This window comes from Epinephelus lanceolatus, chromosome 18, assembly GCF_041903045.1.
Source record: "Epinephelus lanceolatus isolate andai-2023 chromosome 18, ASM4190304v1, whole genome shotgun sequence".
Taxonomy (NCBI): Eukaryota; Metazoa; Chordata; class Actinopteri; order Perciformes; family Serranidae; genus Epinephelus; species Epinephelus lanceolatus.
In genome coordinates, this window is record NC_135751.1 from 26,166,935 (window position 1) to 26,180,690 (window position 13,756).

A 13,756-nucleotide genomic window follows, 5' to 3' on the forward strand; every position below is an offset into this window, starting at 1 on the left:
CCACTGAAAGTTGTGCAAAACGGGGGCTTTTTGATTTTAGCTCAAGTTTAGAGCATTCTGAACCAGACCAGGTTTTGTTTAGTTTATCAAGTTAGGTTAGTCGATGTGGGATTAATACATCTTCAGTGATAAGATAAGATAAGAATGAAAACAACCAAATTTTGAGATATTTCATGCCTAACAGTGAGTGAATGTATTTTCCATTTCCTTTTTTTTGTTTTGTTTAGGATAGGACTATTAGGACTTGATCATCAGTAGAGATCATTCAGACTAAAGAATGACATAATTTTAAAGTGTGATATGACAACAAGTAAAGTATTTGATAAATATTGATGTTAGTGTGGTCATTAATCAGGAAACCAAATATCACAGTATGGATCTTGTTTTTAATAGCTCTCTTTTTAGCCTGTAGATTTTATTTCATTGATTAAAAGTTTAATTCAGTACGAAATTAATACATCTTCAGTGCAGATAAGAATAAAAACAACCAAATTTTTAGATATTTCACAAATTAAAATGAGTAAGCAATTAGTGTTTTCAGACATGTAGGACAAGAATCAAAAATGTCCCCAAGTTAATGGTTGTGTTTTTGATATTGGTTAAATATATCGGGGATATATTTTTATTTATTTATCTAGTTTTTGATGTATACCTCAGTTTAATTAGTGTGTGTTCATCAGATTTACAGGTGTTCACATTAAGTGTGTTTGACTCATCAAATAGTCTAATTAATGGCACATACTATTTCTGCAACATATGTGAATACAAATGTTTCTGAATTAGGACTTACTCATCAGTAGATATAATTCAGATCAATGCAGCTGATGCAAATCTATCTACATTAGTGAAGGAAACATGTTTTAGGACTGATATAACGTTATTATCACTAACTCATAACAAGCTCAAAAGGAATAGGGAGGAGAAGTAACGGCAGAAGTTTTAGCCCTTTTGTCCTAGTATGCTTGCCCTAGTTTGATGTTAGCCTGCATTCTCTGCTGCGTCTTCTACAGACATGTTATTAGACGTATAATGTAGATTACATTACCATGCTGCTGCAAAGTACATGTATATATTGTTTAACAACCTCTATAGCAATGTGTAATTATTTCTTTTAACAGTGTATGGTGGCATTCAGTGGTGTGTATTTGATAGATAATTTGGTTTGTGTTTTTAGCTTTTGATATATATATTTTTTTAACCCAATCCACGACTTTTTCCTAACCTTAACCCAGAGACTCATTTCTGGTAGAAAGCCCTTTTTCCATAAGTGCGGTTCGGCTGAACTCTGTGACTACTGTAGGGGCTATTTCCTCAGAAACGAAACTTAGCGAGCTGCGCAGGCGCAGTAGGTGCAGCCCAGCTGTGTTACAGAGGGAAACGGAACCTCTTCATACAGAAACCATGGTGAGGGTACAGCAGTCCTGCATTTGACGTGTCTCGGTAGCGGCAGCTGAATGTTTGACTGCAAGAAAAGTCCAGAGCAGAAAGGGCTGACTTCCTCTCAGGGTTTATCCGAGGTAAGAACACTGCTCGTCCTTTTAGTTGTTTTTTTTGGGGCTATTTTGATAATTTAACTCCGTCATAGTGCTGACATAATAGCTATAGCAAAAAGAAATGACCTCTCCCTGATGTCCTGTATGTCTTCATACTAATCTGATATACACTAATATGCTACTCATTGCTATCTGTCAGATGTGCTTGGTGTAATGGAGGTTATGGAAGTTTCAGGTCAGATATCAGATATCAGATATCAGATATCCTGGGAGGGGCCCATAAGGAAAAAGCGGGGAAATGTGGTTTTTGTGCCAGTTGTTGTCAGGAGACTAAACAGTGAGTGGCAAACATTAAAAGGTTTGCATTAATGCTTGTTTTTTTTATACGTTTATATATAAGTATGTTTTGCTTTTAGTCTGTATATTGCAACTGCTAAGGAAGTCTTATCAGTTGCATTAACTATTTAATTATTGTTTTACTTAATGACAAATACATTAGTTGCATCAATCGAGAGGTCAGTTACAGTGCATCTAGGGAAATACTCACACATAGGGTTATTATATCAGTACTGTGATATGAGACTAGATATTGTCGTAGATTTTGGATGTTGTAATTCCCTGATGTTAAAGGCCGCATTACAGTAAAGTGATGTAATATTCTGAACTTAGCAGGCTGTTCTGTCATGTGCCTTTACCCATTTAGTCATTATATCCACATAACTGATGATTATGTATCGTAAATCTCATTGTGAAAATATTTTGTGAAAGCGCCATCACCGGGTATTTGGTCAAACATATTGTGATATTTGATTTCTCCGTAAAACCATCATCTTTTAAGTCATTGTTTTGGTTTTCTGGCCCAAAACCTAACTTATTTTTGGCCACAGCAGGCGGCTGATTTCTACGGTGGCCCTGCGAGAGCACAAGGCAGGCATTACAAATAAAGAAATCGCATGCAAATGAAGAAACAGCTTCACCAACTTGACAACACATGCACAGCATTTAGAAGACATTCACGAACTTAACAACACAGAAAAACATCAACACACTAAAACATTAAATTTATTTACAAAAATAGTGCAAGAAGCTCACAGCACAACAGAAACTCTTTTTAGGGAACACTATGAAGTGATGCCCAGGCTGGGACACGCTGCCCACATTGTTGGGAGAAGTTTGCCACCAGGAAGGTTAGGTTAAGGTCAGGGGAAAAAAAGCCACCTAAGCAAACTTTTCCCATGTGCACCGCCCACACACCATGCTTGTTGTTCCTTTGTGGATTATAAAGTTATCGAAGTCGGTTATCTATCAGTGGTGTTTTATATTTGATCTTTGCCATTTTTCGCAGCTGTTATATCCTCAATAGCTCCATGTCAAAGCCTTGATTTCTCCCAGTTTTTAAAGACATATTAAAGAGCTAATTTAGGCAAACGTTTTGCAATTTTGATTAACTCAAAATCACCAAAGATGACGATGTCGCCTAGTTGAGGTGCAATGGACCAGATGTCTGTCCAACACTCCTGCGATAGGCGTAGTTAGGGACCGTCATAAAAGTGCAATGTGACCCATTTCAATATGAAATTTTTTGTTTTTGTTTTTCAACATAGAATTCTCAAACCACTGCCGCTCTAGTAGATGTGAACGTTGTTAGAGGATGTTCAACCCATGTCAGTGGTAGTTTGATGTCAGTATATTCATAAATGAACAAGCTATAGAAATTAACACCTTGAAATGTGTGTAGTTGGGTAACAGGTCACTGATAATGATGTCATGGGATTTGCTAAGGGCTTTATCACAATTTAACAGCTGTGGAAGTTGTGAGATAGGGTCCAAGACATGGCAGGCAATTTGATGTCAGTATTTGTAGAAAAGACGAAACTCGACAGATCCAGCTTGGCGCAGTGACAGTTTCGTGCCAAAAGGCTTCGCCAAAGGTGCACTAAAAGCTCGCCAGCTGAAACCAGGTCTACTGTCAGCGCAGGTGGAGCGCAGCCGGTGACTAATGAGTTCACATCCCTCTAAGCCAACCACAAACAGCCATAGCATCAGATAGGGAGTATATATTCAGCATCTGTCATCTTAGAAAAGTCAAAAGAACAGAAACAGGGTGAGTCTGCGAGAGAGAAAGAGAGAGCGCGCGCGCACGAGAGAAACACAACATTGATTTACAATTGTGGTGACCTCCTCCCAGGCTACCTTTGCATCATCAGCCCGTGGAGGTCTGCTCGCAGATCCGTATATTCGGACACTGCGAGCTTGGACCTCCCGGACCAAAACATCAGTTTCCTCCTGGGAGAAGTTTGGCCGTCTGACACTGCTGCTCTCTTCTGCCACGGCGAATTGAGTAAACTCTCATTACGCCATTGCGCGGCGCATTTAAGGACGAGGAGAGGGGCTCATTTGATTGGTGTGATGTGTGTAAAACCCACTCCACGCCTTCTCTCCTCCCTCTTTCCAACTTGCGCACGTAGGAGGGACGGAGGTGGGAAAGAGGAGTAGCTGCGCCAGGTGTACAGTGTGCCAAACTTGCAAAATCTGCCTGGCCACACCCGGTTGGCGAAGCCCAGGTGCGCTGCGCCCCCGCCTTGCCCGGTCTGCGAAACTAGAGCCCACTAGGTTAACATATACTGGCTTAAACACAAAAGGGAAAACTTGCATGGACAATGATTAAAACTAACACAAACAAACCCCTAATCTCACCCATGATGTCACAGCTCTTGGTTTGATCCATGGCATGACATTCTGGATAAAACCAGACTCCGCCCTCAACAACATATTTTGCCCAACTCCAACCAGGAAGTGAATACAACTTCAGGTAACTCAAAGACAAAGAGAAAGGAATTAATAAATTACCAAAGCAAATAGCAACATGACAAAACAATGTAAACTAAATGCTTCAACTATAAAACAGTTTGTTTTATACATATATCGAAATACGGACACAATACAAAAAGGCCTCGGGTCTCGGTGCTTGGCCGTGCTTGTGGGTGTGTGTGTGTGTGTGTGTGTGTGTGTGTGTGTGTGTGTGCGTATGTGTATATTTATGTATCTCTATGTGGGGTGGGAGGGTTGGGTTTTCTCTTTTCTTTTTTTGTTTTCTGTTTTGGTTCTTTGGCACTTTGTGTTACTGTTTTATGAAAAGTGCCATATAAATAAAGTTGATTTGATTTGATTGATTTGAAAAGGAAAAGGAGACGTTAGCATCAATCGGGAGGCCAGACACTTAACCCTATATAAATAATAACGTGGCTCTGTATTAGGGATAGACCGATATGGATTTTTTAGGGCCGATGCCGATACCGATTTTTTTCCATCACCCTTAGCCGATGACCGATTATGGACTGCTGATTTTCTTGAGTCGATATTTGGGGCTGATACTGCTTTTGCTCCCTCAATTTACATAAAAAAAAATTACACAATGATAACAAATATTACAGGTCTCAAGTTTAAAATAAGAAACATTTATTGAACAGTAAAAAATACCAAAACAAGATGGAAAGTTGAGGTAGAACAGGTAGAATATTATTATTATTATTATACATTCAAATAAAAAAAAGAGTTCAGTGCTCTTAAATCTTCCAGTAATGTCTTTATAAAATAAACAAATATTTGAGCTGAAGCATAAATAAAACAACAACTACCGTACACAGTAAGATTCAACAGCTTTGTTCAACTTAACCACATACTTTCAAATGAAAAAAAGTGCCAGGGAAAAATAAATCCGCGAACCCACGCGCGTATCGGCCGATGCCGATACAAGTAAAAAACTCAAATATCGGCCCGATATATCGGCCGGCCGATGTATCGGCCTATCCTTACTCTGTATCTGCTTGGTGTATAAATAAGCTGTTTGGTAACAAGCACTGTTAGCTGAAAAATGTTTGTATTAAACTACAAGCTTTATTGATTCAACAAAGTCAGCTCAACTAAAGTTGATTAGTCGTCTAATATTTGGCATATCATTATCAGCTAAATGTTGGCAAGCAAATATTGGCCTCAGAAATCCAGTATCTGTGGAGCTGCAATTTCAATGACACGTGTAAAATTTGCACACACAAAAAAGACACTTATTAACAGTTTTTTGCATGAATTTTGGCACCATGTTCTCCCAGTACAATGACTGGACCAGGAAATCATGTGAACTAAAGCTTTCTGTGATTCCAGTTCTAAAGTTTTATCACAAAGTTTGATGAGATAAATCTACCTCTGAGCCAGCTTCATTTACCTCATATCCATCTATATACATGCAGGATGATAATGGAATGAATGTATAACTTTTTTATGTTTGTTTTTGCAGATGGAAGGTGATAATAAACACCAAGGCTGATAATGTGGTGAAAGGAGAAAGAAAATCATGGGTAAGTGTTCTATATGAGATTTTGATATACGTAATATGGAGTAACAGCAGGGTGTTGCCATTGTGTTGGATTTGTCATCCTATTTCTGGTTGAGAGGGACCTAAGCTTGCCAGCCATACATGATCAATGAAGGCTATGATTTTGAGTATAATAAGTTTAGTCAGAGGGTGCCATAACAACTAGATAGAGGACAAGCAATTACCACAATGCTACAATCATAATAGGTGTGGAGATCAGAGTACTGTGGGGCATTTTATAACATGCACCCACCTCCTAAAGAGGAGCAGTTGTGCACACCTGAGCACCTGTATGTGTGTTTTTACCATTTTGTTGACGGGAAGTTGAAGGATGAACATTCTCTCTCTGAGAAATGCCTCAGTTATGAATCGATGCTCTGTTTAAGAAGTCACGACGGTTGATGAGGAGTTTGTCAGATTCAGGTAAGCTGCTTAGCTATGTGTGAAATTGGCTCACACTAGTGAAATTTCTACAGTTAAAGGTGCTTTACAATCAGCAATTGTTATTATGCAGAATTCATTGTATTTAGTTAACTGGAGCAACAGCGTCAGAGGTTTAGGGACATGTCAGGTCCACTCACTCTCACACATATCTTATTATTTATGAGTTAAATGACAATGTGCAATGTTAAAGTAATGGTGACAAACCCACATTTTCCACCCAATGCTGCAATTCTACTTAAAGCTACTCTTGCCTTTCTTGCATTTCACACAGCACTTAAAAAAAATTTGAACATCCACAACTCCCGTCTGTAACTCCACCTCCCTTCAAAGGCCTACTCCCCCCTCCTCCATTACGTCCTCATGACGTCTATGATAGACGTAGGTGTTGGTAAGGTAACGTTAGATACACGGAAGATGAGAGCGAGTGTAACGTTACAACCAAAACAGTCAAATGCAACCCCGGAGTTTTAAAACTCAATCGGAGTCCGTGATGACTGAGTTTTAGAATAAGGTTACAGTGCTAACGTTAGATAGTAGCGTTAACGTTACTAGTAAGTGGAAACGCACAAGGAAGATAACGTTAATGTTTCAGAGGCTATGCTACAGTAGGCTAATGTTAGCCATTAGCAACTGGATGCTGTGTTGTCATAGAACATTATTTGCTATATTAAAAGCAAACTAAAGATAACGTTACCTGTCCTGCAAAGTCAAACGCAACCCCGGAGTTTTGAAACTTATCTGGGGTCAGTGATGACTGATGAGTTTTATAATATAACGTAAACGCTAACGTTAGATAGTACTGGTGACTGGCAACAAACAAGGAAGATAATACAGAGGATCAGGCAACATTAGGCTACAGTAGGCTAACTGTTAGCAACTGGATGCTGTGTTGACATGTATAATGTTATAGCCTATATTACATTAGAGGCAAACTAAAAATACCAGTCCAGCAGAAACTCTGGGACCATCTCGTCCCTTTTTAGCTCAGGATGAAGCTGCATCAGTCTTTGCCATCGCGAGCGGTTATGTCAGTCCAGTCGGAGGCCTGTGCGTGGGGAAGACAGACAGGACGCTCGGCCAATGATGGCATTCGGTCCGAATGCAATGATTGGTTGGAGTTTTCTTAGAACCATACAAGAATGGTATAATTATCAGTTTTTATCTCTGGTGGAATTCACTTACATTTTAGTGTGCCATCAGCTTATTAATAACATTTTAAGCTAACCAAAGTAAAACGTGAACACCTGAAGCTGTTTTTAGCAGTAACTCTTTGATAGTATGGTTTTGATTAACCCTTGTGTGCCACCTGCACAGCACCAAACAACAGACATAGAAAGTTGGCGACTAGCTGGTGAACATAATGGAACATATAGCAGCTGAGGAGCCAGATATAGTTGGAAGACACCAACTAGGTGTTGGGGTGGCCAGAAGTATGACTCCAAAAGAATGCTGAAGTTTGCTTGTGTCTGCTGGATATGCAAACACGCAACCGTTTGCCAAAACTGTCACTGTGTTAGATTTCAGTTCGTGTTTACAACTTATTTCTCTGACCCAAGAAGCCAAAAAACAATTACAGAGTAAAAATTTAGGTGTGCAATAGGAATTAGTGGGCTTGGGGCCGAGATAGCCCAGTGAAGTGAGATAGCACTTCATAGCACACATTGTTGAGTTTGGACATTTCATGGGATTGGGTGACAAAATGGAAAATTTAGAATATTGTCAGGGATTACAGCATGTGCTACTACCAAATATCTCTAAATTTGTGAACTGTTAATATGCCTTAAGTATGGAAGAGAACTATGGTGAATCTTCAATATGTTGTAATAATCAGACATATTGTTTTTTCTGTTTATTTTTTTACTATACAGCTGACGAACTTGGGCAGTCACCCAAGGGTTGGACTGAATCTCAAGTAAGCACCTGGCTAAGGTCTTTTGGAGTGAAGGAGCAGTACATAGAAAAAATCTATGAGGAAGAAGTAGATGGACAGATCCTACTTGCACTGGATGAGGACTTTTTGAAGTCAAAGATTTGCATGAAATCAGGGCCTGCTCTTTTGATTATTCAAAAGAGAAATGAGCTCATCAGCTCCAAACAGAAGTCTCAAGAGAAGAAAAAGACCATCAGTGGCAAAACAACTGAGTTGGAACAGAAATCAGTTCAGTGTCTTCCTACAACAACTGAAAGTCCTTCAGCACAGACTCCTCAGAGAGATCCAAATGTCTTGAAGGACAGACAAACAGGCCAAGAACAAAGTGTGTTGACGTCAAAGGAAGACTGCAGACCACGCCCATTTGATCAAGAAGGGATTGATTTCATATATGTAAAGCACAGTGTCCTGCAACCTGAATCAGGTGCTTTTGACCTAATATCTCCATGCCATGAATTTAAGTCTCTTGCTTCAGCTGCTCAATTGGATCGCACAAGACTCCAGGCTAAGTTTGCCAAAGAGGTCCTTAAATTTGCAGCTGGTTGTATGAATATCCGAACAAATGGCACAATACACTTTGGTGTGATGGACAGCAAGGAGGATGCAGAATTCGTGCATGGTGAGATCATTGGTATCCCTGTAAAAGAGAAAGACATTTATGTAGATGCTTTGGACTACATTGAAAGGAGCTTCTCCTCGAACGAGGAACATGTACGCCAGTGTGTGCGGCCACCAAGGTTCATTGAGGTTATGGATCGAGAAAGTACAGAAAAGAGGTATGTGGTAGAGGTTGACATTGTGCCTTCAATAGGTATTGTTAAGAGCAAGGTGTATTCTGTTCGTCTGCCAAACTTCAAAGAGTCAACCAACAAAGTAGAATTTGAGAAAGAAATGATTCTGCGGAGAGTGGGTTCAAAAACAGAGCCAGTGAGCGACAAAGACCGAAGTGATTTTTACGAGCGAGTCAAAGATCGGGATGCCCAAAGAGAAGAAGCAGAGAAAGGTCAGTTCTTCAGCGCTCCAGAATTCTGCCAAGACCTTGGAAGGAAACTCAAAATGCTAATGACTAGTGGGAAGAAATTCATTGAAAAGGAGAAATGGTTCATACTCGTCACAAACAAATTCAACCCTGATGACCTCTGCAACATTGACTGGCTGCTTAACATGAACTTATTCTGTGTGTTTGACTTTGACCCAGACTCAAAGATTTCAGGTCTTTGCAGTAAATACCTTCAGCATCACGCTGCAAACATGCATTCTCTGCAGAGCTACAGGATATCTGGTGACAAGAGCATCAAAGAATTCACAAGCAGCTTGCATTTGTTTGACCAAACTAGCTGGATCTTTTGTAATGGCTGTACTGACTTCAAAGGAAATGAAACTCCATGTGATGAAATTACTTGGATTGAGACAAAAGTCACTATCCTGCGGGAATCTGTGTCTTTGATCTGTAAGCAAATCTTGCCAAAAGGGACGTTCCAGGTAATTTTTCTTCTCACATCACCAGTTGAGAAACCACTTTTGCTCACCTTTTATGAGTTTTTCACAGACATGGAAGGCCACGAAGACATTGTCTGTATCTGTGAATCACAGAAAAACTTCCAGAAGTGGCAAAGCTTTGCGGAGGTCTCATGTGGACAGAGTGAAACTGTCAACAATTGCAGTGTTGTTGGGATGAAAATGAGTCATGTTAATGCAACTCTGCAGCAAATACAACCTGTAAAAGCACATGCCAGCAAACACCTGCCGGTCTTTGTGAAAGGGACATGTCTGCTAGAAACACAGGCAGAGGAACAGATGTATTCTCTGGAAATTCTGACGGTTGATCATTGCGATGAAACAAGTGAAGAATTCATCAATGAGGAGAAAGCAAACATTGAAGAGCAGTTCTATCGTGGTGGGAAAGTGAACTGGTTGAATTTCTGGCTTGCTGAGCACAAGCATTTGGGAGAGGTAATTGAAAGAGATGCTTATCATGAGGTTTCCAGACTTCTCAATGATGCTTTGAAATGGAATGCAGATCAAACTCCAGTAAAGAGTATAAACATCTACCATCATCCAGGAAGTGGAGGAAGCACTGTGGCACGACAAGTGCTGTGGAACAAAAGGAAAGATCTAAGGTGTGCAGTTGTGAAGCCTTCATACTCAGCTTCTCTTGTTGCGCAACATGTAGTTGAACTAAGAGAATATGAAGAAAAAGATCCACAGACATGTCTTCCTGTGCTGCTCCTCATTGAAGACTCAGACAAAGAATATCTAGATGATCTCAGGAATGAACTGGAGGTTGCCATTAACACGAAAAGAATCCAGTATCAAACTCTGTGTTTCATTTTGTTGAGCTGCAGACGATCCCATGATCCAGAGAAAAGATGCAAGGAGTCGGTGTTGCACAATGTGTCTGTCACTCATGAGCTGTCTGATCAAGAGAAGAGGAAGTTTGCAGGAAAACGGCAGGTGCTTGAGAAACAATATGAGCCACGATTCATCCTGACCTTTGTGTTGATGAGTGAAGGGTTCAATGAGAAATACGTTCAACAGTTTGTGGAACATTTGCTCCAAGGCATTGACCGTCAATCTGTTGTCACTCGCCTCATTCTCTATGTAGCACTGCTAAACACTTATGTTCAAGACTCTTTCATCTCTCTGTCCCATTGTGAATCTTTGCTTGCCCTAACCTTTCACTTGGAAAGGTTTCGCCAGCATGAGTTTGAGAAATCTCTCAGTGAACAGGCTAAACTAGTGTTCTTGCACCTGAGAGATGACAAGACGCAAATTAAATCAATCAGAATCATCCACCCACTCGTTGCAGAAGAAATTCTCAAACAGCTTTTGGGGAACCAACAGACCCAAAGCAGTTTGGCAAAGAGTTTGCTCTGTGAGAACGTGCTTTTTGAGCACAGATTTGGAAGGGAAGAATATCTGTCGTTTTTGAGAGCCCTTTTCATAAGGCGAGCCAGAATAAGCAAAGGGGACAAATATGATAGCCTTTTCTCTCCCCTGATTGAGCATGTGTGTAGAAAGGAGAGCCGCCCAGACAAAGCAATTGAGTTACTCAAGGAAGCATTCCAGCGTTTCCATAAAGATGCATTCTTTGCGCAACAACTGGCTCGTCTTCATTATTCTTATGAGAAGTTTGAAGAGGCAAAACACTGGGCAGAGACAGCAGCTAAACAGCTGCCCAACAACCCATACATACTCAACACAAAAGGGCAGGTTTACAAGAAATGGTTCCAAGCTAAATGCAAAGCTATTGACCATGACAATGTACCAAAGACAGCCCAAAATATAGCAGATGCTATGGAGACTGCGCTGAAAGCCCTGGAGTGTTTTCAAGAATGTGAGAAAGCAGCTGAGGCAAACATGGAAAATGTAAGCAATTCTGGTTTTTTTGCTGAAGTTGAGGTTGGCTGCAGCCTGCTGAAACTGATCTCATCATCGCAAGTGTTTGCTAACAGAGCCAATGGCCATGCAGAGTGTATGAAGTACCTGTTAACTGATTACATTCCAGAGGACGTGAAACATGTCTGGGAACCATTTCATGACCGTTTGAAAAAAATTCACAAGTCAATGCAAGATACCTTGGAATGGATTTCAGAAGACCTCAGCTACTTCCAGACAGACATTGGCGCAGATGAAGAGGAGACCCCTGAAAGTCCTGAAGAGCAGATAAGCCAGCCACTGACATGGTTGGCAAAAAAATCTGCAGAGTATGGGAAGTACTTCAGTGAAGCTTACTCTACTGCACTTCTACAACATGGACAAGCAATCCCAGACAATCTGACTCCTTTCCAAAAACGCATGATCATCTATCATCTTGGCGGAGGTAACATTACATCCATACTCTCCAAGCTAACTGACCAGAGGGATGCAATACCTCTTCTAGAGACCATCCTTTCTCTCTACCCCAGCAATCCAATCAAGGCCAGATTTGGTCAAAGGGATATTGTGAATTACATCGTGGCCCACATTACTCTGAACTGCCTGTCACCACAGAATCAAAAGGTAGCTCCTCTCAAAAATCTGCACGCACTGTGTCATCAGTTCCCATCTGATAAAAGGAAATGTTTACCAAGTGCCCTGTTCTTGCTTACCCTGCTGTTCTGGCCTGATGATCATGACACAGCCCTTGAGAAAGAAACCAAGTATGAAATAGTGCAATCGGCTGTTGAACACCTGGAAAAAGACTACTGGATCAAGATGAAGGACATTCCTCAGAGGAAAAGACGGATTTACACCCATTTTTTCCTGGGCAATGGAAATGGATTGGACAAATTTGTCCACAAGAAAAAGTTTGAAACAGTCACAAAGGTGTTCTCAGCCTCTGAGAAACGCATGAAGTGGTTTAGAGGTGAGGCATGGAAATTGCCTGAGATTGCCACGATGCTGAAGTGTGTCTCTGGATGGACTGAAAATGGAGTGGTGTACCTCGAAGGCCCTCGGAAAAAGAAGTTCAATATCTTGCCTCTTCATGTTCCTTCAGTGCCTCATAGTAATGAAAACATCACATTCTACCTGGGGTTCACATTCAGAGGCCCTGTTGCCTACAACATCACTGTGAGGAGGTAGTTTGTCTCCCAACAATGAGCCTATCACATGTAGCTGTACGTCATCTTGCTGAAACATGGGCCTAGTACCACCTCATAACAACGAGCAAGAACAGATTACAAAAAGATCCAATCAAAACACACAGGCCTTCAAACAATAGTTTGTCTTTGAACAATGATCCCGTCACATATGGCTGTACATCGTCTTGCTGAAACATAGGCATAGTACCTTCTTATGACAGTTTGTATTTTGCAGTTTGCATTGTCCCCTCTTGTATATATATATGTAAGTGAACTAAAAAATACAGCATTAGTGTCATAGAAATCACGAACCAGATTTTTTTTGTATAGAAACGTGGACTATGACATAACTGACTCTGGTTTCTCAGAGTAATAACAATGTAAACTGAATATTTTTTACTCTACAAGTCAATGCTTCTCAGTACAACCTTCAATTTCCTGTTTAGATTGATCTATTTTTATGTATCCAGATTTATCAAGTATCCTGCTTTTTGTTGTAGTTTTTTTTTAATCAGAATGTTTGTAGATCTGTGATCTGATTGAACTGGAACTGGCTCACATTTTGTGTGATCCTGAAGAAACAGAACTAGACTTCTACTGGATAGAAAAAAAAGCTCACAAGATTAACTTTGTTTCCAAGTGTGTACATCTGGGCTTCTAGTAGATCATTGACAGCTTACTCACTCTTGTACATTTTCCTGGATTCAGTGTAAATAGAAATGGAATTAAATGCAACTGTTTTCATGGGAATTGTATCATTGTTATAACAACAAATGTATTAAGAGCTAAACAGTAACATAATGTATAGTCAGAGAAGAATGTGTATACATAATGATGTGCAACAGAAAAATGTGTGTAGCAAAGTATGGAATTTAATGGATGTGTGTTTGAATATGCTTTACACAAATAGTGAAAACATGCTTGTCCTTAATATGAAAACTACAAGTGAAGC

General features: G+C 40.2%; 1 protein-coding gene across 1 annotated transcript; it reads left to right on the forward strand.

Moving 5' to 3' along the window:
- Positions 1-1,376: 1,376 nt before the first annotated feature.
- Positions 1,377-12,950, forward strand: LOC117268155 (sterile alpha motif domain-containing protein 9-like). The gene is made up of 3 exons (XM_033644360.2): positions 1,377-1,517; positions 5,788-5,848; positions 8,178-12,950. Exons 2-3 carry the CDS (start codon positions 5,845-5,847, stop codon positions 12,803-12,805), a joined length of 4,632 nt encoding a protein of 1,543 aa, XP_033500251.2. The 5' UTR covers positions 1,377-1,517; positions 5,788-5,844; the 3' UTR covers positions 12,806-12,950.
- Positions 12,951-13,756: the final 806 nt, after the last annotated feature.